The 25,361-nt window shown below is 44.1% G+C and overlaps 1 protein-coding gene across 12 annotated transcripts in view; it reads right to left on the reverse strand.

Moving 5' to 3' along the window:
• Positions 1–25,361, reverse strand: part of DNAJC13 (DnaJ heat shock protein family (Hsp40) member C13) — a 98,411-nt gene continuing 73,050 nt past the window's right edge. For 11 of the 12 annotated variants that reach the window (XM_053262494.1, XM_053262492.1, XM_053262486.1 and 8 more), the window contains 16 exons: positions 24,932–25,099; positions 24,141–24,254; positions 16,911–17,027; positions 16,195–16,372; positions 15,899–15,990; positions 8,085–8,184; positions 7,738–7,812; positions 7,505–7,617; positions 6,444–6,613; positions 6,076–6,118; positions 4,859–5,032; positions 4,366–4,545; positions 2,862–3,002; positions 2,329–2,472; positions 1,997–2,096; positions 1–835 (listed from right to left, as the gene is read on the reverse strand). In XM_053262494.1, coding sequence (XP_053118469.1) covers positions 738–835; positions 1,997–2,096; positions 2,329–2,472; positions 2,862–3,002; positions 4,366–4,545; positions 4,859–5,032; positions 6,076–6,118; positions 6,444–6,613; positions 7,505–7,617; positions 7,738–7,812; positions 8,085–8,184; positions 15,899–15,990; positions 16,195–16,372; positions 16,911–17,027; positions 24,141–24,254; positions 24,932–25,099 — 2,007 coding nt within the window. In that variant the 3' untranslated portion in view covers positions 1–737. Of the gene's footprint in view, positions 836–1,241; positions 1,357–1,996; positions 2,097–2,328; positions 2,473–2,861; positions 3,003–4,365; positions 4,546–4,858; positions 5,033–6,075; positions 6,119–6,443; positions 6,614–7,504; positions 7,618–7,737; positions 7,813–8,084; positions 8,185–15,898; positions 15,991–16,194; positions 16,373–16,910; positions 17,028–24,140; positions 24,255–24,931; positions 25,100–25,361 lie in introns of all 12 variants that reach the window. The other variant, XR_008309977.1, reaches the window with a different exon arrangement.

Below are 25,361 nucleotides of genomic sequence, written 5' to 3' on the forward strand. Positions count from 1 at the left end.
TCATTAACAAGGCTTTCAGTTCCCTTTATTTTTTAAAATTTTATGTACATATGAATGATCTGTATAATGTACATTCAATATAGAAAGTTTTATATACTGGATAATGTATAGAACATATCACAATTACACTATGCTTTTATATAACGTGTTAACATCATTTTTAAATAGTTTTTTGCTGCTTTTTAATTTTTCAATTTGGTAAAGCCAGTTATACATACAAATATCTCATAAGGTTTCATGAAGGTAATGTTAATGATTGAAGACATAGGCAAACACCAAGTCAGTCAAGTTTAGGGAGGATGATCACATCCAACTTGGAGAATAGTAAGGGAAATGTTCTTCTAGTGAGGTTGGGAGGATCAAGTGATTTAGCCCAATTCTTCGAGACTGTAGTTCAACTCCAGTCATGCTAGTTCATAAAATACAAAAAACTAGGAAAAGTGTTTGATTCACAGTCTTGTAAACAAAAATATAAAGGAACAAAATGTGCTTCCGTACAGCAAGAAAAAAAATTCTTGTGTACCCATTTAGGCTGATCCACAGAGTACTTTCTTCTTATGTTACAATGTGATAGATTTCTGAACTTTTTCTTCTAAAAAAAATATATTCATAGAAAAAGGAATAACACTGTAATGAAACTGGAAAGACAGGCAGAATGTGTTTAGACCAAGGAATGGGGCCTTCCTCATCACTAGCCCGTCTACCTTGGAGTCTTTTTCACCAGCATTTCATGTCCTTTAGCTGGTATCTCTAGCTTCGTGGTCTACCGGAGGTGGGACGCTGGGCATAACAGACGTAGACCTCCCTGAAGTAAGGTAGCCAGCAACTCCAGGTCCTAGTTCAAAAAAGGGGGAGAAATAAAAAAGCTTAGTACAGTCAGACCAACCACCAAGCTTTTGCCTTATCTATGACATGTCAGTTTTGCCCATTTTAAAATCTCTCTAGATTGGTTAAAAATAGGATCTGTTACTGGGGATCAGATTCTCATTCCTCCATCAGGCACTCTAGAAGCAAGATATGCATTTAGTCAACTGTAAAATATACCCATAGCTTTCTAAATTAGGATATACATTTGGTACCCAGAAGTCATTGTTGCAAAAAAGCACAAAATGCCAACTACAACATTTTGCAATGTTCTACAGCAGCTACACATTTGTTACAATTCTATAGCATGCATCTAATAAGCATTTAGTTCTAGGAACAGAGCTAATGCAACATGCACTGAGCAGAGTGGTATCTACCTGCTTTAGAGAGCGCTATAGAGAAATTTAGCAAGCTGCCTGCCAGAGTAGATCTAAAGTCCACTTCTGAGATGAAGGGGACTGCTACCAGATAGAAGGGAAGGAGAGGAGATACCTGAGGGAGAAAGAAACCAGAAGCCAGGGAAGTAGACAGCTAAGCATTTTGAAGCAAAGGTAGAACACTCCATGGTTTAGTCTGGCAGACAATCCATAACCACCACAAACATACTTCACAATTCTAAAGGACCTAGATGTACCATACAAGATCAGTGCCAAGAAAAGTCCTGTTTAGACATGTACTCAAAACTGTACTTTTGTCCTGTGTCCCAAGAGTGCGCCTGGAAGTCCTGGCCTCGTGCTGAGAAGCACCCGCCCCCCTTACAGCATTTGCTTCTTCGGACACTATTAAGTGTTAAGAGTGCAGCAACGTGAGCCTTCAACATTAGTGCCAGGACAGGACTTGCAGGTGTGCTCTTCAGATGCTGTACATGCATAGAGTACCCCCCCGCCGCCCCGCCTTTAAAAAAAATAAAAATTGTCGCTTACAGTTCATTTCTTCAGGAGGTGCAACAACTGAGCCAGAGCCCCTATTTTATTAGGACGAGTTTTAACCACTTCCAACCTATTTTTCCTATTCACTAATTCCTCTGAACACGTAAGCAAATCAGAGGTGAGCTAAGGTGATATCTCCAGCTATATGATGCACAGGACACAGGAAGGATGGCAAAAGATGTCTGAATAAGAAAGTTACTGACCTGTGAGGTATCCTGCTGTTTGAGTCTCAGAAATGAACAAGTCGTGTTTCTGATCTTTGAAGGCACTCCACACAGAGGACCGGGACAAGATTTCATTCACCTGTAGGGCAAGGAAGCCATTAGTAGGGGGTGTGCTACATTTCACTTGCTGTATTTTGACAAGAGCATACTGTACTGTTGTCATGTTTATAAAATGTGGCTGCTTTTAGCTGCAGTTTTTAGAACTACACAATTCTGAAGCACCTTCTGACCACACACTAAACAAGGATATCCGATGCAGAGGTCTTATCTATTTGTACTATAAAAAGGGAACTTGAGACACTTATGTTTACCTGCTCGCCATACTGTAGACTGCGAGTCATAGATTTCAAGGCTTTCACAATCTGAGCTTTTGTGGCTGAAGGGCTTTCCAGATTCTCAAGACCAATTCCTTCAAGCAGCTTTAGGAGATACGGCACCAGGTCTGCTTTCAAGGCCTGTAAAACAAGATCATCAGGTACTTAAAAGTAATCGTCCAATACTGCTGTGAGTCAAGACAGGCATGGCTCTTAGCTTCTAACCCACTACTTTCACACACCTGAGTAAGGAGAGAGATAAAATTTACTGAAATACAGAATTGCTTAGCTGAAAACAATTCCAACAGAACATCAAGGGTCTCCCCTGCAGACATCAAGAGCTTATTCTACATGCTGGTAGAGACGTGACTGTAGCTAGTCTCCTGCTCTGCAAAATAGGCATTTTGTTATACTATCAAATATTTCACATTGTTGCAGAAAGAAGCAAGCACAAGAAACTGTATTGCATGTACCTAGATTACTGTAAAGCCAAAGTGCTGTGAAATAAGAAGTTTAAGAAGTTTGCTTACTTGGACTACTAGATCATTTTGTTCTTTTTGAAACATCCGATTGAGGGCTTCACAGGCTACGCCAATAGTATCTGGTCTTTTCTTCATTCCATTCATCACAGGGCCAATGGTCTCTAGTGCTGCCATTGAACGAACACAGAGCTGTGCAACAAAAAAGAAAACCTAAACAAACTAGTTTTACTCTGTCAAAGATCACATCTAATAGTTGAAGTCACCATGATTTGTACATAAGACATTAATCTAGTACAATAATCTTGTAGTTACAGTTGCCCATACCCAGGATTAATTCAAATAGCTGCTGCAGAGCAACTGCTAACTGAGCAAAGAGGCACCTTTTAAAAATGGTAATTCTATTTAGTAGGGGGAGAGCAACTGGCCCTATCCATCCTCAGCACAACATCCCTCCAATGGCTGTTGCTGGTGTCTATCTTCTAAGTCTTGTTTAGATTGTGAGCCCTTTGGGGACAGGAAACCACTTCATTTAGTTTATTTATATCTTTGGGAAGCTTTGTTGAAAAGTGGTATATAAATGTTAGTCATATTCATAGATAGAACCAATTTATTTTAACTCCACAAAATCAGACACATGTACTCGTTTCCTTGATTGCCTCATGCTTGTGGTGTGATTTGCTATAAGAGGGAAAAAATTAGGTTGCACCCTGTAAAGGACATGGTGATTTGTTTGCATCACACTTGAGGAACCAGTCGCAACAGCTTGTCTGCAGTAATGATGGCCAGGAGCATATGTGTACCTGCCCACATTGTTCATGGTCAATTTCCAGCTGGAAGCAACTTAATTTGGCATGAATATATTCTAACGGAACCTTGTTTTTAATATGGTATCCAACCAGTTTTACCATCCCTGTTGGGATTTTGTTTAAATAAATTTTCTTTGTTTTTGCCACTGATGTATTGTGTATATATATATATGTCTGTGTATAGGTTTGGGGTAGAGTTCAGAATGTCCGTGTCAATCATCAGTTCTGTAGACTGATTGGTTAGTTTGTATTTCTTACTGGACACTTGAGACATGGTCTTTCACTCAAGAGTAGGACTGTTTATAATTTGGTAATGGTTAAGTAATAAATCTTAGTAACTTTGTTCAATAAATTTAAGCCTCAGTTTCTGCTCTGTTACAATCTGCTACACCCTTGACTTGCTTCTGTCCAAGGATTTAAAACCTTTTATTGACTACCCAGTCTTTAGTCAGATTAGCAGAATTCATTTGAAGCTCTGATAGCAGGAGCAAGGTAGGAGTGGAACTGAGAGGGTCCTGAACCCATTGCATCTTGAGAAAAAAGCTAATTTACACAAGCCCCGTCTACTTAGAGCAGCTGCGAGGTACCACTCATGGAAAGATCCCCTCCCCCATTTAGGGAGAAGATCAAAGTTCTGTAGCCAAATAAGCATCCTGAAAAACTTCTGTTCTGGGCAAATAAATCTCTTTGATTAGTGAAAAGCTGAAAAAACTCAGCCCACTCAAACCAGACCTGAATCCTCGTACCTCATTATCAGACAGTATGTGTACGACACGCATGGCACTTTTAGGAATGGCATTGTTCTTGTGATTCATGGCCTGGAGAATCTTGGGAAGATGACCAAGAGGAGGGACTTGGTCTGCTAGCTGAGGCTGAGCACTAAAGAGGCACACAGTTGCTGTCGTTACAGTTTCTAATGCTTCCCCCTGTTTCAAAACATGAAAAAATTACATTTTGTCAGATGGTGCTCACACAATAGGGTCGCCCTTCCACTGTCTTCATTTAGCATGAGTTAATTGATACTATATGCCAAACACTGCACTACAGACAAAAAACATTCTAAAATCCAAGAGCCTAAAGGTGGATATCGCCATTAGCAGCTGACGATAATCAGCGCGGAATATAACACTGAAAGAGAATCAAGACATGTATACAGCTTTGAATAACCCAGTGCCCACTCTCAAGAACAGACTGGTAGCTGTAAGAAAAGGCAGATGAAAAGGGCTTAAGGTAACTTACATGGGGGTTGTTCTTCTCCAGTAGTTCAGTGAATCTTTCTAACAGTGCAATGAGAAATTCTCTAGGTTTCCGTAGAACCCAGGCCGGCTGGGCAATGAAGATCCTCAGGAAGACACCACCTACAGAAACTTCACCCTCTGCTTCGCCATACACCACTGCAAAGTCTTCCGGTAACTGAAGCATTCAGGAAGAATTTTTTTTTAAAGTCATGCTCATCTATTAAAAACGAGTCTAAACATCCCTTCAAAGGAGTAATGCAAGCTGTGAACCAAATTGCCAAGGGCACACATGCAGATTAGGATATTCTACAGTGGGCTTTCCCCCCCAACTTCTAAAATCCCTTCTGTCTCAAAGTTTCAGCTCTCAGGTACCCCTTTGTATTCTTTTTTCTAACTTTTACTATTACCAATTGTGTGATGTAAGGCAGGGTACATCAACATTAAATGTGTTCTTAAGCTATAGTTAAATATACCCTGTTTCCCCGAAAGTAAGACTTACCCCGAAAGTAAGACCTAGCAGTAATTTCTGATGTACCGCTAATTGCCCTAGTGCATTTTTTGGGGCTAAAATTAATGTAAGACACTGTCTTATTTTTGGGGAAACACGGTATGTCCTAGTTCTTTCTACCAGCTAGCCCCCCTCCAGGGGATCTGGCCAACTGCAATTGGTTCTCCTCAGCATCCTTGCCCTCTGTGCTAAGTAGTAGACCCGTGCACTGACAAAAGTGCCTGATTCTGACCTGAGGCACTGTTAGGAGCAGCCATGCCAGGGCCCTCCAAACTGTTGTGCTGCATCAAACTGGAAATCCAACAGCTCTGTTAGACCTTCCCACCCGCATTTGCTGCTGCCTCCATTGCCACTGCCTTGCTGTGCCCCACCCCAACTTAACAAACCCTGCCAATTCAAAAATGGATCATGCAGCTGGTGACCAGGTGGGGGCAGGAGACATACTCTGTGTATTGTTTCTTCTTCACTTCAGAGGAAACAAGCACATGCAAGGAGCTTCCTTCCATGACTTGGAATTTAAACTGGGATTTTTTTTTCTTTAGATCCTGTGAGGGTCACCTGTGCTTCTGGGAAATGGACTTTCCCCCCTGAGGCTGAGACTTTCCCAGAAGCACCCATACCAACTGTAAAAGGGTAAACACACAAAACAGGATCCACATCTAGATTGTGTGCCATTGATTCCCCTACTTCAAATGCTAACGTTTGCGCACCTTCCAGTTAGTGTCAGGGTTGTCCCTCTGCAGTTTAAAGTGCCTTAAAAAAAAGAAAAATTAGAATTAGACAAGTAATTTTTTAAGGGAAGAGAGGCAGAAATGAATGAATGCCAAGACCTGCTTTCACCCTCAGCTAAGATCCAAATAGCTCTAGCTGGTGTTCTGGTTGTTCTCAGCAATTTTGAGCAATACAGGATATTTGCCCTTCCTGGACTACTTACTACAGACCCAAAATTCTACTGCAGTTTGATTCACAGAACTGGGAGGATTCCAGATTGAATTTTATGCTGGTTTTAAAATTCTGCTTAGTTTTTCCATGTTGTGCTACACAAACTACAACAATTATCCACTATATTGTAACATACTCGAGCATCATTTCACGAACAGTTGTAGACACTTTCTCTCTGGAGTTGTCATTCCATATTAACTCTGGATTTTCATGTGTTCCTTCAAAAATGTGAACAGCAGCTTCAGGATTATCTCTCATCGCATCCATAAAGACACCAGGTAGGAACTTCATAAGGATAATTCTAACCTAAAAAGGAACACAAGACAGATTGCAGAAACATGACAGAGGTGTGACGAAAAACGGCATTTAGATAACAGAACGATCTTCAGCTAAACAGGCATGACTTGTGAGTTCAGCAAAGCAGAGAGAAAAGGTTTTTAAGGGTGTTTGGGTGCCACAGAAAGATTTAAATTAGGATTGTCACCAGATTAAAGTCTTCATTGACTATGAATTGTAGTCAATTTGGCCATATGGCCAAAGAGATGACTTGCAAACATAAATAATGCTTGTCTTCTCTGCGTGCTCCATAGCAGGGAGAAGGAGACAGGAGGAAAAGGAAGAGAGGAGGTAAAACGGAAGGAGATCGAAAGAAGGTTCTTTTGCGGGTGGTAGAATGTTTAAGAGAAGCAAATGAACAAGGTTCTTTAAAGATGTTATGAGGAAAATAGAAGGAATGGATTAGATAAAAGCATGAGAGAAAAATTTCTGGAGGAGAGAGAATAAGTCTGCCAGGAGCTACACAGGACTGAAAGAACTGGGGGTAGAGTTATATCCCTCAGGCTCTAGAGGCGTCTGCTCTTTAAGCTGATTTGCATAGTCCTGCCTAGGAGCACGTGAGGGGTATAACCCATCGAGATGTCCTTGACCCCAGCAACTGAGAATGCTTCTTTTAAGGTAGTGCTTACCATTTGCAGTTTTTGTAACTGCTTGATATTCACAGTTTTTAAATGTAAAAAGATCTGCTGCCCAATTAATCAGCAGGCATCTCTTGGGTAGATTAGATTTTTTTTACATCACCCAACCCAACAGATGAATTTAAAGTTGCAGACTTTGTACACATACAGTTAGCCCCCTGTACTTTTGGGTGCTTTTATTAGTTTCTGTTCAGTGACCACACGTGAAGCTACACTTGCTCACCTTTGGGCCCACCAGCTTATCTGCTGTCATTTTAGCAAAAAGTTCTGCTGTCTGAGATCGAACCTGTGGATGGGTTGAGTTGCAGAACATATCAAGTAGGTAAATTAAAGCACCTAGGAAAAGACAGAATTGATGTTGGTTCTTCCAGTCACAGCAAGTTTGCAGCTGCTCATTTAAAATACAACAAGAATCTTGTAATTCAAGGACTACAAAAATACTGCATGTCACTGTACCTTTTGCCATTGCCTCCTTAACTATTTTGGTACTGGATGTCAAAGCATACAGAGTTTCAAGAACAAGCTGTCGACCTGCCAAGATTAACAACTGTTAGTGAAAAACAATTTCTATATCTAGTTACTTGAAGAAGAAAGCACAAGACATGTTTTAGAGCAGGCCTACAGAACCATCTAGTTTATTTGGTCCCCAGAAGAGATTTAAAACCTGGAACAAAAGTCTACCATGGACTTAAGCACAAGAACGTCAAAGATTCTATTTTTGCTTTTACTTCACATATTTTACATTTCTATCTTTCTGATAGTCAGTGTCTGTCACTGAATTGTTTAATATACAGTATACGTACTTGAAGGTAATGAATGCAGGAGGGCTAATAAGTTAGAAAGAACCATGGCTTCTGCAATATTGTTAACACATTCTTGGTTACTAGTCACTATGTTCACCACCTGTGGAAAAAACGAAAAAACAAGATCACCACCTAAATACTACAGAAGAAACTAGCTTCAGTTCAATTCCTTGAAGTTCAGACTGTATACTGCATAACAATGCTTGGCTTCTGCTTTAGCAAGGCTGTCCCTGAAAATTCACACTGAAGTAGCATTTTTTATATGAAGACCCCCCCACCCCGCACCTCTGCCTACATTTTCTGCATTTAAGTGCTGAATCAGTATTTGGAATTGGAAGTGGGCCAATTAACTGGGAGTCAATCCCAACAAGATGGAGGTTCATCCGAACAAGGAGACGGTGTCCAGCTTTTCTGAATGAGGTTTCACTCTTCCTAGATTCAGTTCTGCAGTTTGGGGGTGCTCTTAGATTCAGTTGTGTCAGAGGCCCAAATGGACTCTGTGGCATGAAATGTTTCTACCACCTAAACTAGTGTTATACCTGCAGCCTCTGATTCTGTTATCTCTGATCTAGTTCAGGCTGCTATAAAGTGCTTTATGTAGGATTGGCACTGAAGACTACCCAGAAAATTCAATTAGTTCAAAATAAGAGGACACCTCACCAGTGCTTAAAAAGAGTTCCAGTGTCTTTCTCTATGCACAATTCAAAGTGACGCACTCACTTCTACAGTCCAACACAATGTAGGACCTGGGTATTTTAAGGAATGTCTGTTGACATCAGCCAGCCCAGATAACATTTGGAGGCTGTTCTCTGGATCCGTACCATCTCAGGTAAGGCAGGTGGTGACAGGGAGAGGATCTTCTCTATTGTGGCGCCTTTTGCTTCATGGGAGGCTTGCATGTTGCATAGGCTGTTTTGTTTTTTTGAAGGTGAAGATAAACTTTTCATTCTCCAAGGCCTTGAATGCAGTTAACGCTGCAGTTTTACTTATTTGTTATATTTTAATGTTATTGCTTTTGTATACTGTATGGAAAACACTGATGAAGGGTGGTATAGAACATTTTAAAGGAAAAAATAAATGCTGGTAGCTGGTTTTAGTTTTCAATCTGCTTTTTGTATAACACCACAAAAAAGAGCTTCAATGTCCTTTTGAAGGTTCCTTTACAAGGTCAGATTGTAAGCCTGCCCTGCACTGTCAGCCAGCAGTAGTAAGGACATTGATTCTGTACTGCACGCAGCTGCTGACGATGAATTATCTTGAATTATCTACATTATGTGGGAATTCCGACTCTAACCCTTACTGTCGTTCCCATTCTAGGGAACCAGACCTCCAGTTAAATGCTGATTACATCTGCCCTGATTTCAGGGTTTCTAGCAATGCGTCTGAGCGCCTCAGGACTGCTGCCAATCTTTGCCAGCCAGTTGCGTGTACTACTAGCTTTTCTGGCAAGCAGGTTAACAGTCTTAATGAGTGCTTCCTGGAACGCCGATCTACTTTATGTGATCTTAAATGTGGACTGCATGCTAAATTGCCATGTCCTTGCTCTTCTCTGAACTGCTGTCCTGTTATGAAGTCTTCTGAGCCTCAGGGATATGCTCCTTCATCTTTGCCTGCATCTGTTCCCTTTGCGGATGACAAGGCTGTCCAGCCTCTACAAATGATTTTGATTATTGCAGGCAATGATGTTAATCAGGACCGCTGGCGTGACAGGACATTGATCATTTTCTCCCTAAGTCAATTGCTGCATGGGATGCCTTCAGATATTGATCTTGCTTGGTTTAAAATTCTACCAGGCTCCCCTGGATTTCATAAACTGCTTTTTACATTTCACTCTTCTGTTCCTTCCTGTTGTTTTAAGCTTCAATTTTTTCTTAAGGCTTGGGATATTCATTATATTTGGGTCTTTTCTGACTGTATAACTCAATCTCTGCTAGCACATACTTGTATTGCTTCCTCTCCTGTTTCCAATAATTTACAGTCTGATCATCAAACTTCTTGTCCTTGTGCTGCTGAGTCAGCACCTGTAAACTCTTCTGTTTCTAGTGTGGCTCCTTCTGATAACATGTCTGGGTGTTCAGCCAGGAGTGCCCTATCAAGGCCTATTGAGTCACAGACTTGTTACAGATACTGTTCTTTCCCCCTCAGCTTCTGTTTCTTCTTCTCTTCATGGATCTGTGCATATTCAACCCTTTTTGCATCCGACTTTGATCTGTAATAAATATTCCCTTCCTCTCCCTGGGTCCTCAGCTCCTTCTATTAGCTCTTTTTCCTGATTCTTATCTGGTGTCTGAGGAGCTGCCTGGAGTGAACTTCCAGGATTATTCCTATCCTTTTTCCTCTGCTGCTTCTGCAACTTATCTTCATTCCCTTAGCACCTGGTCTGTCTCCTTTCTCTTAGCTCTTTCTGCTGAATCTTATTTTTCTGTGCTTGGGTTCTGGTTCTGTTTATAGGGTTTTTATTTTCTTTTGTTGTTCTGTAAGCTATGTTTTTATTTCTTTATTTCTTTTTTCCCCCCAGGCTCCCTGGCAAGGTGTGGGTGCCTTTTGGAACTATCTAGGGTGGGTGATTTGGGGCAGCCTATTCCCACAGTGTTGGGATTCGGTAGGTATGGTGTGAGGAGACTGGTTAGCCATCTTAGGGGTAGCAATCCCTGCAATTTGTGTCATGTTTCTGTTTCCGACCTTCCTTCCTTTTCCCTGGGACCAGGTGACCAGATTGCTGGTTCTCAAGGTCTCGGGTTACTGCTTTTCAATGCCAGGTTGGTTAGCAATAAGACCTCTTCCATGTTTGATCCTATTATGGAGGAGAAGGGCTGACTTTGTTTGTATTACGGAAACCTGGCTGGATCATGATGGAGATGTTGCCTTATCTGAGATCTGCCTGCCATGTTTCCATATGTTCCATTAGCCCTGGGTCCTTGGCCAGGGAGGTGGAGTGGCAGTGATTTATAGGGGAAACCTTGCATTAATTAGGGGCCCTGCCCTGCATGCAGCAGGTTGTGAGTGCCTTTTCGTGATGCTGGGTCTTTGCTATAAGCTTGGGCTGTTGCTTGTGTACCGGCCACCTGCTGCCCAGCCGCAGCCCTTCCTGAGCTTCTCGACCTTGCTGCAGAGGTCTGCTAGTTACAAACCCCTGATTTGTGATTCGGGGGGATTTCAAACTGTCGGCCCTGGGTGAGAATTCAATGATGGCCTGGGATTTCATGGCCTCCATGGGCTTATCACAACTTATTTCTGGCCTGACTCATATTGGCAGTCGCACTTGGGACCTGGTTTCTCTCTTGGAGCAGTGGTGACATGACCTTAAGAGGGGGAACTTATCCATCTGTCCCTTGCCATGGTCTGATCACTCCCTCATTCATCTGCGGATTGCTACCGCTCCTTCCCTTCACAAGGGCAATGGTCCTATTAGGATGGTCCGCCCTAGACACCTTATGGAGCCTGATGGTTTTGAGAGGGCACTTGGGGAGTTTCCCAGCAATCTGGTAGGCAACTTGCCAGCGCTACTCATTGAGGCCTGGAACATCGGGGCTATGAGGGCGCTTGAGTGGCCACTTAGAACTTGTGGATCTCAGCTTCCTTGGTTCTCTGAGGAACTTCGAGAGATGAAGCAAGTCAAAAGATGCCTAGAGCACCACTGGAGGAATACTAAGACAGGATTTGACCAAGCATGGTTGCTTGCCCACACTCGGGAGTATATAGTGGCGATAAGGGTGGCGAAATCAAGTTGTTCTTGTTCAGTTTGAGATCTGGCCAATTGCCGTGTGTGAGTTAATCTCTTGATGGGGTTGCGCTTCCCTTGTGAGAGATGGTTTGTGATCTGGGAGTCCTTTTGGACTTGCGGCTCCTGCTTGAACAGCATGTGGAGGGTGTGGCCAGGGGTGCCTTCGCCCAGCTTCGGCTGGTTTGCCAGTTACAGCCTTTTCTCAACCAGCAGGCCTTGGCAACAGTAACTCTCGCCTTTGCTAACTCTCGTTTGGATTACTGTAACGCACTCTACCTAAGGCTGCCTTTGAAAACGATTCGGAAGCTTCAACTAGTCCAGAATGCAGCGGCCCACTTCCTTACGGGTGGCCGTAGACTTGATGGTGTCACACCTCATTTATTTATTTATTTATTTCTTACTTACATTTATAAACCGCCCCATCCAGAGACTCTGGGTGGTGTACAACAACTTTTAAAAACATAAACCTACAATTAAAACAATGCTAAAAACAATATAAAAACAATTCAAAATGATTAAAACTATTTAAAACCAATTAAAATACATTTAAAAACACCACTTTACAAGCCTTGGAAGGCCAAGCCAAATAAATAGGTTTTTAGGGCTCTCTTAAAGGCCGACAGCGAGCCTAAACTGCGGATATCTACCGGGAGTGCATTCCATAGACCAGGAGCAGCTACAGAAAAGGCCCTGTTCCGAGTCACCACCAGACGTACCGGTGGCAACCGGAGACGGACCTCTCCAGATGACCTCAACAAGCGATGGGGATCATACAGAAGAAGGCGCTCTCTCAAGTAACCCGGACCCAAACCGTTCAGAGCTTTAAAGGTAATAACCAGCACTTTGTATTTCTCCCGGAAACATATCGGCAGCCAGTGCAGCTGTTTTAAGACAGGCATAATATGGTCTCTCCGGGATACCCCAGAGACCAATCTGGCTGCCGCATTTTGAACTAACTGAAGTTTCTGAACTACATGCAAAGGCAGCCCCACGTAGAGCGCATTGCAGTAGTCAACCCCGGAGGTTACCAGCTGATGCACCACTGTTTTGAGATCGTTCATTTCAAGGAATAGACACAGCTGTTGAATCAGCTGAAGCTGATAGAAAGCGCTCCTGGCCATAGCCTCTACCTGAGATACCATGGTGATGTCTGGATCCAAGAGCACTCCCAAGCTGTGTACCTGTACCTTCTGGGGAAGTGTAACCTCACCTAGCACAGGAAGATCTAACTCACCCCTTAAATTCTGACCCCCCCCCAATGAGCATCTCCATCTTGCTTGGATTCAGCTTCAATTTGTTATCCCACATCCAGCCCATTACTGCCTGTAGGCAGGCATTTAGGGAGTGAATGCCATTTCCTGATGATGAAGATAAGGAGAAATAGATTTGGGTGTCATCAGCATACTGATAACACCCTGCACCAAATCTCCTGATGACCTCACCCAGCGGTTTCATGTAAATAGTAAAAAGCATTGGTGACAAAATTGAGCCCTGAGGGACTCCATATAATAGCTTCCGTTTTAAAGAGGAACTGCCACCAAGCTCCACCATCTGGAATCTGCCTGAGAGATAGGAGCGGAACCACTGCAAAGCAATGCCTCCTATCCCCAATTCTCCCAGGCGATCCAGAAGGATACCATGGTCGATGGTATCGAACGCTGCCGAGAGATTCAAAAGAAACAACAGAATCACACACCCTCTGTCAATTCCCCGGTAAAGGTCATCCATCAGGCTGACCAAGGCAGACTCAACCCCATAGCCCGCTCTAAAGCCAGTCTGAAATGGGTCTAGATAATCGGTTTACTCCAAAACAGCCTGGAGCTGGTTAGTCACCACTCTCTCAATCACCTTACCCAACCATGGGAGATTGGAGAGCCTATAACTGTCCATCACTGAGGGATCTAGGGAAGGCTTCTTAAGAAATGGTCTAATAATTGCCTCCTTCAAACAAGGAGGCATCCTACCCTCCCTCAGCGATGAGTTAATGATATTAACTAAGCCATCCCCAACAATCTCCCTGCTAGATAAAAGCAGCCAAGTCGGGCAAGGATCCAGAGAACAAGTGGTAGGCCGCACTGCCCCAAGCAGCTTGTCCACGTCATCAGGCATCACAGATTGAAACTCATCCAATCTAATACTGCAAGAGGGATTGCTGGACACCATCTTAATAGACTCTGCAGAAACAGTGGAGTCCAAGTCGGCCCGAATACAGGAGATTTTGTCCGCAAAGAACCCATTAAAAATATCACAGCAGAACAAAGTCCCCAGGGATTGGTTTGAATTGGAAGGAGCCTGAATCAAACTCCTCACAACCTGGTACAGCTCTGCTGGACGCGAACCTGCAGAAGCAATGTGCATAGACCAGAATTGGTTTTTTGCCACACACACCGCCTCCGCATAAACCTTCAAATGGGCTCTATGCTGTGTCCTGTCACATTCAAGCAGAGTTCTCCTCCACTTGCGCTCCAGTAGCCTACCTTGCTGCTTCAGACCCCGTAACTCCTCTGTATACCATGAGGCCACTTTTAAAGCAAATCAGAAGGGATGCTTAGGAGTGATCGTGTCTACTGGCCTGGTGAGTTCCCTATTCCAGGTTCCCACCAGGGCATTGACAGAATTGCTGGCAGGACCAACATCAAAACCCTCCAAGACCTTTTGGAATCCTACTGGATCCAACAGCCTTCTCGGGCGGACCATCTTAATTGGGTCCTCCACCCCTGCAGGGCTGGGTTGTGGCTGTGAAACCAACCTTAATCAGGTAGTGGTCTGTCCATGACAATGGGGAAACCACAGGATCCTGCACCTATGGAACACCCCCCCTGATCTGAACAAAAGACCAAATCAAGTGTGTGGCCGGCAACATGAGTTGGTCCTGAAACTAGCTGGGATAGGCCCATAGTTGTCATGGCTGCTATGAACTCCTGAGCTGCACCAGATAAGTCAGCCTCACAATGGATATTAGAACCAAAACTCCAACACTAACTCCGAGACCAGCTCCGCCAGCTCAGTTAGGGAGTGGGTTGGGCAGCTGGGTAGACGGTACACCAACAGAATCCCCAATCTATCCCTAGTTGCCAGCCTTAGAAAGACATACTCAATGTAAGTCAACTGTTGCACAGGGGCCCTGGTAAGGGAAATAGTATGGACCACAGCCACCACCCCCACCCCGCCCCCATCCCCTAGCCTGCTCCACAACAGAGTAGCCTGGTGGAAGAAGCTGGGCTCAAACTGGGCCACTAGCCTCCCCCATCCAGGTCTCAGTTATACAAGCCAGGTTGGCTCCCTCATCCATGATCAGACCCTGTATATCTCTTGGATCGCCTTTCTCAGCTGGTTGTATCCTGTCCTGTGAGGTCTTCTCAGCTGGCCCTCCTTAGTGTCCCAGGCCCTGGTGTAGTGTGTGGTGCCTGGGCCCATAGGAGGGCCTTCTCTGTGGCCGCCCCTCTTCTTTGGAACACACTCCCCCTCCCCAGATTCGTTCTATTATTATTATTAGTATTAGTATTGTTGTCCACCATCTAGAGTCTTTGGAGGAGGCGGTATATAAGAAAATTTTAATAAATAAATAAATCTCTCCGATGAGTTGTAAAAAGAGCTTGAACACACTCTTCTTCCAAGGAGAGTTTTAAGCGTAATCAATCCTCCAGTTAATACAGTTTTAGCCATCATGTTATTGCCTTTTTTGCTGTCTTGTGTTGATTTAACACATTTCTACCCTGCCCCTTCAACACACTGCTGCTCAAGGTAGTTTAAAATAAAGTCACAGCTAAGTTAGGGTTTTCCTTGTCAAAAGCTATAGCTGCTACTTGCTCTATAGCATGCGCACTTACACACAACTGCAGATTATAAACCAGCAATTGAAGGTGAAAATTTACATTAACTATTTGAGTTTAATACCCCATTCTCTAGCTACAAAGATACACAAAATCTCATGATAGTTATTAGCTTAGCATTAAAAACCTGTTCTCACATCCAAGTACTATAGATGGTGAAATTAACATTTTGATTCCTATACAGAATATATTCAGATGCCAAATACTTTAAGGTCAATATTGTGCTATGACAAGAAATGTTGCTTTTTGTTTTTTACCTCCAGAGCCAACTGTTGCACCTGACCTGCTCCATGGACACGCAGAAGGGAGAATATTAACTTAAAGTGACCTATGCATTCACACTCCGAACCTACACAGAGAGGATAAATTACTGTAGTTAACAGACAAAATGTACCGTACGTTAAGAAAAGAAAGACTTTAGTTTAAAAAACTATGTTATGACTAAGTAGTTTGATGATAAACTGTACAACTGGATTTCCATCTAGACGTCTAAAAACCTCGAATCAAACCTTTTTAGCAAGAGTGTTTAACTAGTCTGATATGTCTCATTTACCTGGATTGTGTTTTATTACATTCCTCAGAGCCTCCAAAGCCATTTCAACCCTTCTGAGTCTCTCTCCGTGTTGGTTGGATTCAACTTTCCCAGTCTGAGTAATGGCCATTAATGTAGTAAGGTATTGTGCTTGTGAGCCTATGTAATCCAAAAGGCTTGCAGCAAATGCTTTTGGCTGCTGTAGAACACAAATATAGCAGTGAATCAGTAAACTTTATAAAGTACTTTTAGAGGCAGTTTTTTAAAAAAAATAAAGGCAATTTCATCAGCATTTTTACAGGCTATTGAGCATTAACCAATCAAGCTCATGTAAGTTGTTCAACGTGATCAAAAATACTTCACTATGATCAAGTCCTTCTCTACTACACTATAACAAAGGAAGGGCAGAACCTCTATAAACAGCAGCCCAAGTTATTTTATAGTCTATGATCCTCCCATTCTGAGTATTTTCTTCCCAACATTTGAATTTTTTTTTTTTTAAAGCACCTGGCAAGAGGAAATATATGGGCAACACCCACAAGTTTTTGAAACCCTGATAGTTTTATCTGCAAGATCAAACTGATGCACTCTGCATTTCATCTGTCAAAGTAGGGAGAGCAATTTCAACCACTAACACATTTTATTTTGCATATCCAAAATTGGCTAACCCAACTTAGATTCTAGAAGTTGCAAGTTACAGGTCTTTTATTCAGCACCAACAAAAATCAGAATCTTACCTCTAGCTGGAATGTGGGGACTTCATTGTAAACTCGAACAAAAATCTCTCCTACAATAAGTTCTTTCGCATGATCACTGAAAACGAATTCTGATCCATAGCTTTTGTCACAGTCACCCTTTAAAAAGGAAGTTGAATAGCATACAATGAATTATACTGAGAAACATTTAGTTTTCTTAGATGAACATTAGCTGACCATATACAAACATGAATATGTCCCAGATATAAATAGATTTGTGTCTGAAATCATGAGTAGGGCTGCACATATTTATGTGTCCTTGTGAAATATGGAACCTGGGATAGAACCTTGATAAGAATATGAGTTCTCATTTGCTTCAAATATCAGCTCCTAGCCTTCTCTGAGGAAAGGCTGGAAGTGTGAGCACATGAAACTAAAAGGAAGAGCTCTGGGCAGTTTATACAGTGGATATTGCTCCTGCTTTTCTCTATGACACATGGTTGCTGTTTCCCTCCTATGCTGTGTCTCCACCTTCTATGTTCTTTGTGCAGATACACACAGACCTGATGCTACAATAGGAATCCAAAAGCCAGTCACTTTTAATAGCTTAGATAAATTACAGAATCTGAGTTTTTGTTATATGGAGGAAGGAGCAAGCAAGCAGATAGATAAATAACTTGAGGGCAAATAGCAATTTGAGAGCAGGAAAAAATTACCAAGAGTTATGAATTTCAAAGAATTCAAAAAAGAAAACTAATCTGATACTGAAACATTCAGGGCAGCACCCAGACTAGTCTGTCATGACTAAGCAACAATGCAATCAAAGGAGAAGTTCATTTGGAATAGGCCTGTGCATGGTGAAAAATGTTGGATCTAATGAGGAAGTTTTCCAGAGGGCAGACATAACCTCCATCACCCCCAAACGTTCGATGAGTCAGAATTCCCAACATTTCCCCAACATTCTGCTGGTGGTTTTCAGGAGCTGTATGCTGGAAATTAGGGGCAGAGGGGAGTGGGACATGGAACCCCATGGAGAACACTCTGACCCTGTGAAGAGTTACCCTTCTCCCTACCCACAATTTCCAGCATGCAGCCTCTGAAAACCACCCGTGGAGCCAAGACACTCTTGGTTGTGTCTTGCAGGGTGAAAAACTGAGAGGAACCAGAGCTGAAGCTTCCTCATTTTTAGACGGGCATAGTGAATCACTGCATTGCAGGAGGCCATAAGGCCCAATAAGTGCTGGATGGAGCGTGCCGGCTGGGTGGGGTGATCCCGAAAGAGTGTTACCATGTCCTTGATCAAGACGTACCTCTCTTCTGGTAAATATGCTCTTTGGCGCATTGTGTCTAATACCACTCCTATGTAGTTTGCCACCCGCATAGGTTCCAGGTGTGACTTTTTCCAATTGACTTGGATGCCTAGGTCGTGAAGGACCGACAGAACATAATGGATCTGCGAACGTAACTCATCTGGATCCCTTGAGGCCAGGAGCCAGTCGTCCAGGTAAGGGTAGACCGTGATGCCATGTGTTCTCAGGTAGGCAATCACTGGCGCCATACATTTCGTAAAGACCCTTGGGGCGGAGGACAGGCCGAAGGGCAATACGTTGTATTGGTACACTTGGTGACCGACCGTGAAGCGTAGGAATTTCCGATGTGGAGGCTGAATGTTCACATGGAAATAGGCGTCCTTGAGATCCAGCGTTGCCAACCACTGTTCCCCTTGGAGGAGCGGGAGGATTTGCTGCAACGCCATCATTCTGAACTTCCTGACATGAACAAACTGTTCCCCTTGGAGGAGCGGGAGGATTTGCTGCAATGCCAGTATAATAAGTGTGCTTATTATACGTGGAACGGTACTTGGACATATACGTAGAAGTGGATGGTTGTGCAGTAAACGTTTTCGCGGTAAACTTAGATTTTTTTAAGTTGTTCCATTGTGGCATCTGTGGTTTCGCTAAACAGGCCGGAGCCATCAAAAGGAAGACCTTCTATCTTTTCTCTCATGTCCATTTGCAAGGTAGTAGACCGGAGCCAAGCATGCCTGCGAAGAGTGATAGCGGCCGTCATGGCTCTGGACTCGCTCTCAGCTAGGTGTTTGGCAATACTGAGTTGTTGCCTAGTCAGATCGCCCGAGCGTTCCAGAACCTTTTGAAAGTTAACCTTGAACTCCTCCGGTGACAGGTTGTCAAGTTCAGTAAACAATCCTTCCCAAAGACTGTGAGTGTATTTGGCGGTGCATGCTGCGTAATTAGCAACTTTGATTAAGAGGCACGCAGTTGAATAGATTTTCCGGCTTAAGAGGTCTAATTTCCTTCCCTCTCTTTCAGGAGGAACAATATGCTGCTTCCCAGATTTGGAGTACTCCCCAAGCACATTTAGCTGCCCTTGTGATTACAGGGAGCATCGGGAGGGCTACTGGGGCCGTCGATTGTGACTTCAACATAAAATTATAGACGGGATCGTCTATTGTCGCCAGTTCGGAGCGTAGGTCAAGCCCTAGGGCGTCTGCCATGGTACGCACATGACGGTGGTACGCTTTCATTTCTTCGTTGGGTGAAACATACACTGTCGGTGCCACATCCGTGGGAGGTTCAATAATGGTCTCCTCTCCTTCGGGGTCCGATTCGAAATCAGACGAGCCATAATGTTCAGAAGGCGAGGCTGTTGGAGAAGTAGGTGCGGTCCCCTGAGAACGCACTGAAGGAGTGGGAGGTGAAGGCAGGGGTGCTGTCTGAGCCGCTATGGAATGGGTTACCGGCGGTTTCGTTTGCACGCAGGCATTGAAGGTGATAACTGTAGGTGTTTGCGTCGCTGAGTGTCTAGTTGCTGTGGAGGGAGTATTAGTAGACGCAGATATCGTGCGTACAGCCACTGTGGCGGGAAGAGACGTCAGTGGTTCCCATGACACGGTTGGTAAAGAGGTTTGAGAACCAGTCGAGATTGCAGGGCCTGAACCAGGTATATGTGGCGGGGGGGTATGGGTGAACCCACAAGTGTGCCAAGGAAAAGGGCTTTGCAGCTGGGCCGCAGAGAGCGATGGTACTTCGTGGACAGGATGAGTCGAAGTTGAATGAGACTCCTCCTCCGATGCCGGAAAACCTCGAAACGTGGCTTGTGAAGGTGTGCTTGCTGTGGAGTCCAAGAGCGACAGGAGCGACTGAGTCGTAGTCGGATGTAGACCAATTTCAGCCTCTTGAGTATCTCCGTCGATATCGAAGTTCGGGGGTGGAGATCGATATCGAGGGGTGACCTGCCTTGATGCAGTAATCAACGGCGTGTGTAGCGACAGCAGCGTGCTAGGTCCCGGAGGCGGTGGTGTTGAAGGTGGAGAGGAGGGAACCGGTGTCGGAGCAGGCGAGAGGGATCTTGCTCTCGAAGCCGAAACATTCGGTGTCGACGGGCGAGTCGGCGTCGAAGATGGTCGATGTCGAGCAGTAGGGGGAGGCGTAGCGTCTCCCGTTAGATCAATCAATTGTCAACGTTTTGTCATAGATGTTGTTGCTGTTTCGTCGGCATCAGGGTCACTGCTGGAGGTCGATGGAACTTGACACTTACGGCTATTCGGTGTTGAGGATGTCTTTGCAACCGAGGAGACTTCACTCGTAGGCAATGGACGGTTCGATGTCGAAGGTCTGGACTTTTTCAAAGTCGAGGATATGGACTTTGAACGTGGAGATCCCGGATGCGTCGATGTCGAAGATTTCGACCTCAAACGCGGTGTGGAAGCAGATTGAGCTCTCGATGTCGAGGGGTGAGGTGTGCCCGGTGTCGAGGGACTTAACACCTCATCATAGATTGCTGCTCTGAGGCGAAGCGCTCTATTTTTTCACGTCTGCTTCGAAAAAGACAGACAAATTTTACAAGTTGAAACATTATGTTCTTCGCCCAGGCACATAAGGCATAATTCATGGAGGTCTTTGGAAGGGAGCTTTGCATCGCAACCCTTACACCTCTTAAAAGACTTTTTATCGTCCACCATAGTGCGACGACAGGGAGGTCAAGTCCAGTCCGCGTCCAGTCCAGTCCAGTCCAGGGAAGTCAAATCCAGTACGAGTCCAGTCCGCGTCAAGTCAGTCGGTAGCCATTCCTTGTCAACTTTAGAGGAGTCCGTCAGCCAGAAAAAGAGGATCATACACGAAGCGATCAGTCCGAGAAAAAGAAATCGTCTCTGAAGAGAATACTGAGGTAACTTTCTGACGAAGAGGCGGCAGACCGAGGTCCACGCGCGAAGGCGGTCGGAGAAGAACTGAGGAACATGGCGCCCAGCCCCGCTCTTAAATAGCACGTGCTGCGTGTGGGCGGGGCTTGGACGCCTCGACAAGCTGAGGCATGGCTACCGCAGGGATTCCTGCGCAGGCGCAGAACCCATTCTTATGGCTGTCGACGGATCTCGATCCAGATTAAAGTTCAACAGGCATGCGATACTTCCAGTATTCCACAATGACAGGAGGGTATTCTTTTGGAGTTCCAACTGTCGGGAGTCCCTCCTATTGTGGAATTCTTTCTGATAATACCTAACTGAGGGTATAACGTGCCTCACATTCATGTCCAGGAGTAAAAAATGTTGGCTCAGTTTACCAGCCGGACAAAAGTTCTACTAGTAAGATACAGTGCTCCCTCTAATATTATTCATCCATGTGTGGAATGAGTTTTATTCTGGACAGCAGTATCAAGGCAGTGTAAAATATGAATGCCACTATAAATACAAGTGTGCACACACACACACATACCACAAATATGAAAAAATTTTTTGCAGTACCAGAACTGGATGTTGCCAATGCACCATCTGGTCTTCTTGTATTGGATGGTTTTCAGACTGTGTTGTCTGAGGAGGTGGACAGGCTGCTTGGAAGACTGAGGCCTACCACGTGCGTGCTTGACCCTTGCCCTTAATGGTTGGTGAAGGCTTCTAGGAAGGGACTGGGTCCATGGTTGGTGGGGGTGGTGCCCCCTCAGCTGAAGGAGGCAGTCATAAGGCCCCTTCTAAAAAAGCCCTCATTTGACCTAGATGACTTGAATAACTTCTGACCAGTTTCTAACCTCCCCTCCTTGGGCAAGGTGTTGGAGAGAGTGGTGGCATCTCAGCTCCAAGCTGCCCTGGATGAATCTTATTACTTAGATCCTTTCCAGTCTGGCTTCCGACCTGGATATGGGATGAAAACTGCCTTGGTCACCGTGGTGGATGACATACGCCAGGAGACAGACAGACGAGTGCGACTGTTGATTCTCCTGGACCTGTCAGCTGCTTTTGATAATATCGACCATGGTATTCTTCTAGGACATTTCTCTGGGTTGGTACTTGGGGGCACAGTTATACAGTGGCTCCACTCCTACCTTGGGGGCATTTTCAGAAGGTGGTGCTGGGGGATGCCTGTTCCACCCCCTGGCCTTTGGCTTATGTGGTGCCACAGGGATCTATTCTGTCCCCCATGCTGTTTAACATCTACATGAAGCTTCTGAGAGAGGTCATCCGTAGGTGTGGGCTGCGGTAGTGTGGTGTAGTGGTTAGAGTGCTGGACTAGGACCAGGGAGACCCGAGTTCAAATCCCCATTCAGCCATGATGCTTGCTGGGTGACTCTGGGCCAGTCACTTCTCTCTCAGCCTAACCTACTTCACAGGGTTGTTGTGAGGAGAAACTGAAGTATGTCATACTCTGGGCTCCTTGGAGGAAGAGCGGGATTTAAATGTAATAAATAAATAAATCAGTATGCCGATGGCACCTAGCTCTACCTATCTTAAGTCAGTAGATGCTCTGAACCATGGTTTGGAGGCTCTTCTGGACTGGATGGGGGCAAACAAGCTGAAACTTAATCCACATAAGACAAGTGCTCTGGGCTGGTAAAACTGATTATCCAAGTAGTGAGATAAATCTGGTCTTGGATGGGGTCACACTCCCTCTGAAAGACAAAGTCCGCAGCTTGGGGGTGCTTCTGGACCCAACACTGTCCTTGGAGGCACAGGTGGTGCGGAGGTGCCTTTTACCAGTTGCAGCTGGTGCGCCAACTGTGACCCTACTTGGAGAAGTCGGACCTGACCTCAGTCACTCATGTTTTGGTAACGTCCAGAATAGACTACTGCAATGCGCTCTATGCGGGGCTGTCTTTTAAGACTGTTCAGAATACGACATCCATCCTACGTCAGCTTCATTGGCTATCAGTCTGCTTCCAGGCTAGATTCAAGGAGCTGGTGTTAACCTTTAAAGCCCTACATGGCTTGGGGCCGGGGTACCTGTCGGACTGCATTCGTCCATATGAACCTGCCAGGGCCCTTTGCTCATCCTCCCTGCTCAAGACCCAACCACTAACAAAGATCTGATTGGTGGAGACTATAGAGACAGGGTCTTTTCGGTTGTACCCCCTGGGTTTTGGAATGCCCTCTCTGAAGAGCTTCGCCATGCTCCCTCTCTGTGTTTTTAAACTAAAAACACATCTTTTTAAAGTTTCACCTGTTGTGTATATCTGGTAGGTTCTTTAGTTTTATAGTTATTAGATTTTAGCTTTAACAACTGAATTTGGAATTTTAAAAGCTAATTATGATTGTGGTTTTAGCTTGGATTTTCAACTTGTTTAATTTGGTTAATGTTATTAGTCTGATTTTATATTGTAACTGTTTTATAAATGTTGTGAGCTGCCCCAAGCAGCAACATACTGGAGGGGCGGGGTATACATTTTAAATAAATAATAAATAAATCAATAAAATAAGTGGGCGGGGAGCTAGGAGTGTTATGCGTGGGTGCAAGGATAGGGGCTGAAAGGCAGTGGAAGGCTCTGGCATTTTCACTCATCTGGCCTCATTTTTCAATCATGGATGAGCACATTTCCTCAGTCCTGTGCATCTCAGACCAACATGACTGCACAGCCCTAGTTTGGACTACCAAGACCCATTAATTTAAATGGGATTGACTTACTCTGGATACTGCCTTGACAATATATTTGCACCTGGTATTGTGAAGAGATATCATTTACAAAGAAACATACCACATCAGTTTGTAAAGACACAGCCCCAGAAGTGGAATGATTCGACAGTTGGTGTGCACTTCCAGTGAATGCTTGTAATGTGTTGTAGCATGACAACACTGGCAGTTCCAAAAGGAAGAAACCAAATGAAGTTCTAAAGAAGAAATCATTTATACATCCCACAAAGAAGAGAAGTACACTTTTTAGACATTAGATTCTGAAAAAAGCAGCAACCAGACTTGGGTGCCGAGTCTCATAGCAGCTCTAGACACTTCCAACTAACCAGTATGACCATTTGAAGAACTGCCTTACTCTTTTAATCATGCTTTCCTGCTGAGATTCCAAGAACTCCAGGAGTTCAGCTCTTGTCCGATTGTTCCAAATCAGGTAAGGGCTCTCAGTGTTGCTGTTGAGCATTTTTAGGATCTAGGGAAGAAAAAGTTATGGCAAAAAATTTGATACAAGTAACCTACAGTAGAAGCTTAAAGCATCCTTGACACTGCAACAGGAACACTAGTTCTCTTGCATCCAACAATTTCCTCATCCAGATCTTTAACACAAGTCTATTTGGAATCTTTCTACTCTTCTAGCTCTACTAGAAACCCAGTCCAGCCTTTAAGATACAGAAGCTAGAGAAGCCACCAACAGCTTCCATTGCAGCTGCTGCACACATCTTGTCTTATCACACACAGACTCCCTTCATGTTTACAAGCGACAACTAGGAATACTTGGTGGGTGGAGAGAGCATGTGGTGGTGTCTATCTGTGGTACACCCAACGGCTTGCTATAAGCAGTCAGCAATGAAAGTTATTTCACCTGGCATCATTTTCTGTGAAGTGGCTCTTTGTATGAGCTATTATAGCGCTGCTAAATCATTAGCCAGAAGAACTGCATGTCAAGTTAACAATTGCAGAATGGATATAAGTCAAGCGTATACATCTTAAGCAACAACAAAACCCTGTAGTTGCTATAGAACTGAAAGTTCTTGCCAGTGCCTCAGTCAAGATTGGCTTTCCAGTCATCACTGCTCATCCTACTTGGAGCGTACATGCTTAAAACATAAAACAACACACATTAATATGAATGTTAGAGTGTTCTTGTACCTCAGTAGGATTAACCACAGCAAGCTTCCTTGCAATATAGGGGGTCAGCATGCCTGCAAGACTTTTTCTGATAGTTGGGTTTTCAGGGGTAGCTTGTTCTCCAGGAAGATATCCTCCAAGGCGGCTCAAAGCAAGGAGGCCAAGTTTGGCAAGACTGTTAGCAACTTCCTATTAACAGAAAATAGTGAATTAATCCTACACTTCCTCTTCTCAAGTAACATACTGCAGGCAGGCAGGCATTGATACTAAACATGTATACACAAATTTGACCACTTTAGAGAGTGCATCTTAGGGGTGTGCATGGAACCGTTTCTTGTGGTTTTGTCTGAATTCAAAAAGAACCACCAGTCCGAGAACCGGTTCGGTTGAACTGTCTGACCCATTTGATTGAACTGGGTCAACAGTCTGAGGGGCTATGCTTGTAAAGGGG

This window comes from Hemicordylus capensis, chromosome 6, assembly GCF_027244095.1.
Source record: "Hemicordylus capensis ecotype Gifberg chromosome 6, rHemCap1.1.pri, whole genome shotgun sequence".
Classification (NCBI taxonomy): domain Eukaryota; kingdom Metazoa; phylum Chordata; class Lepidosauria; order Squamata; family Cordylidae; genus Hemicordylus; species Hemicordylus capensis.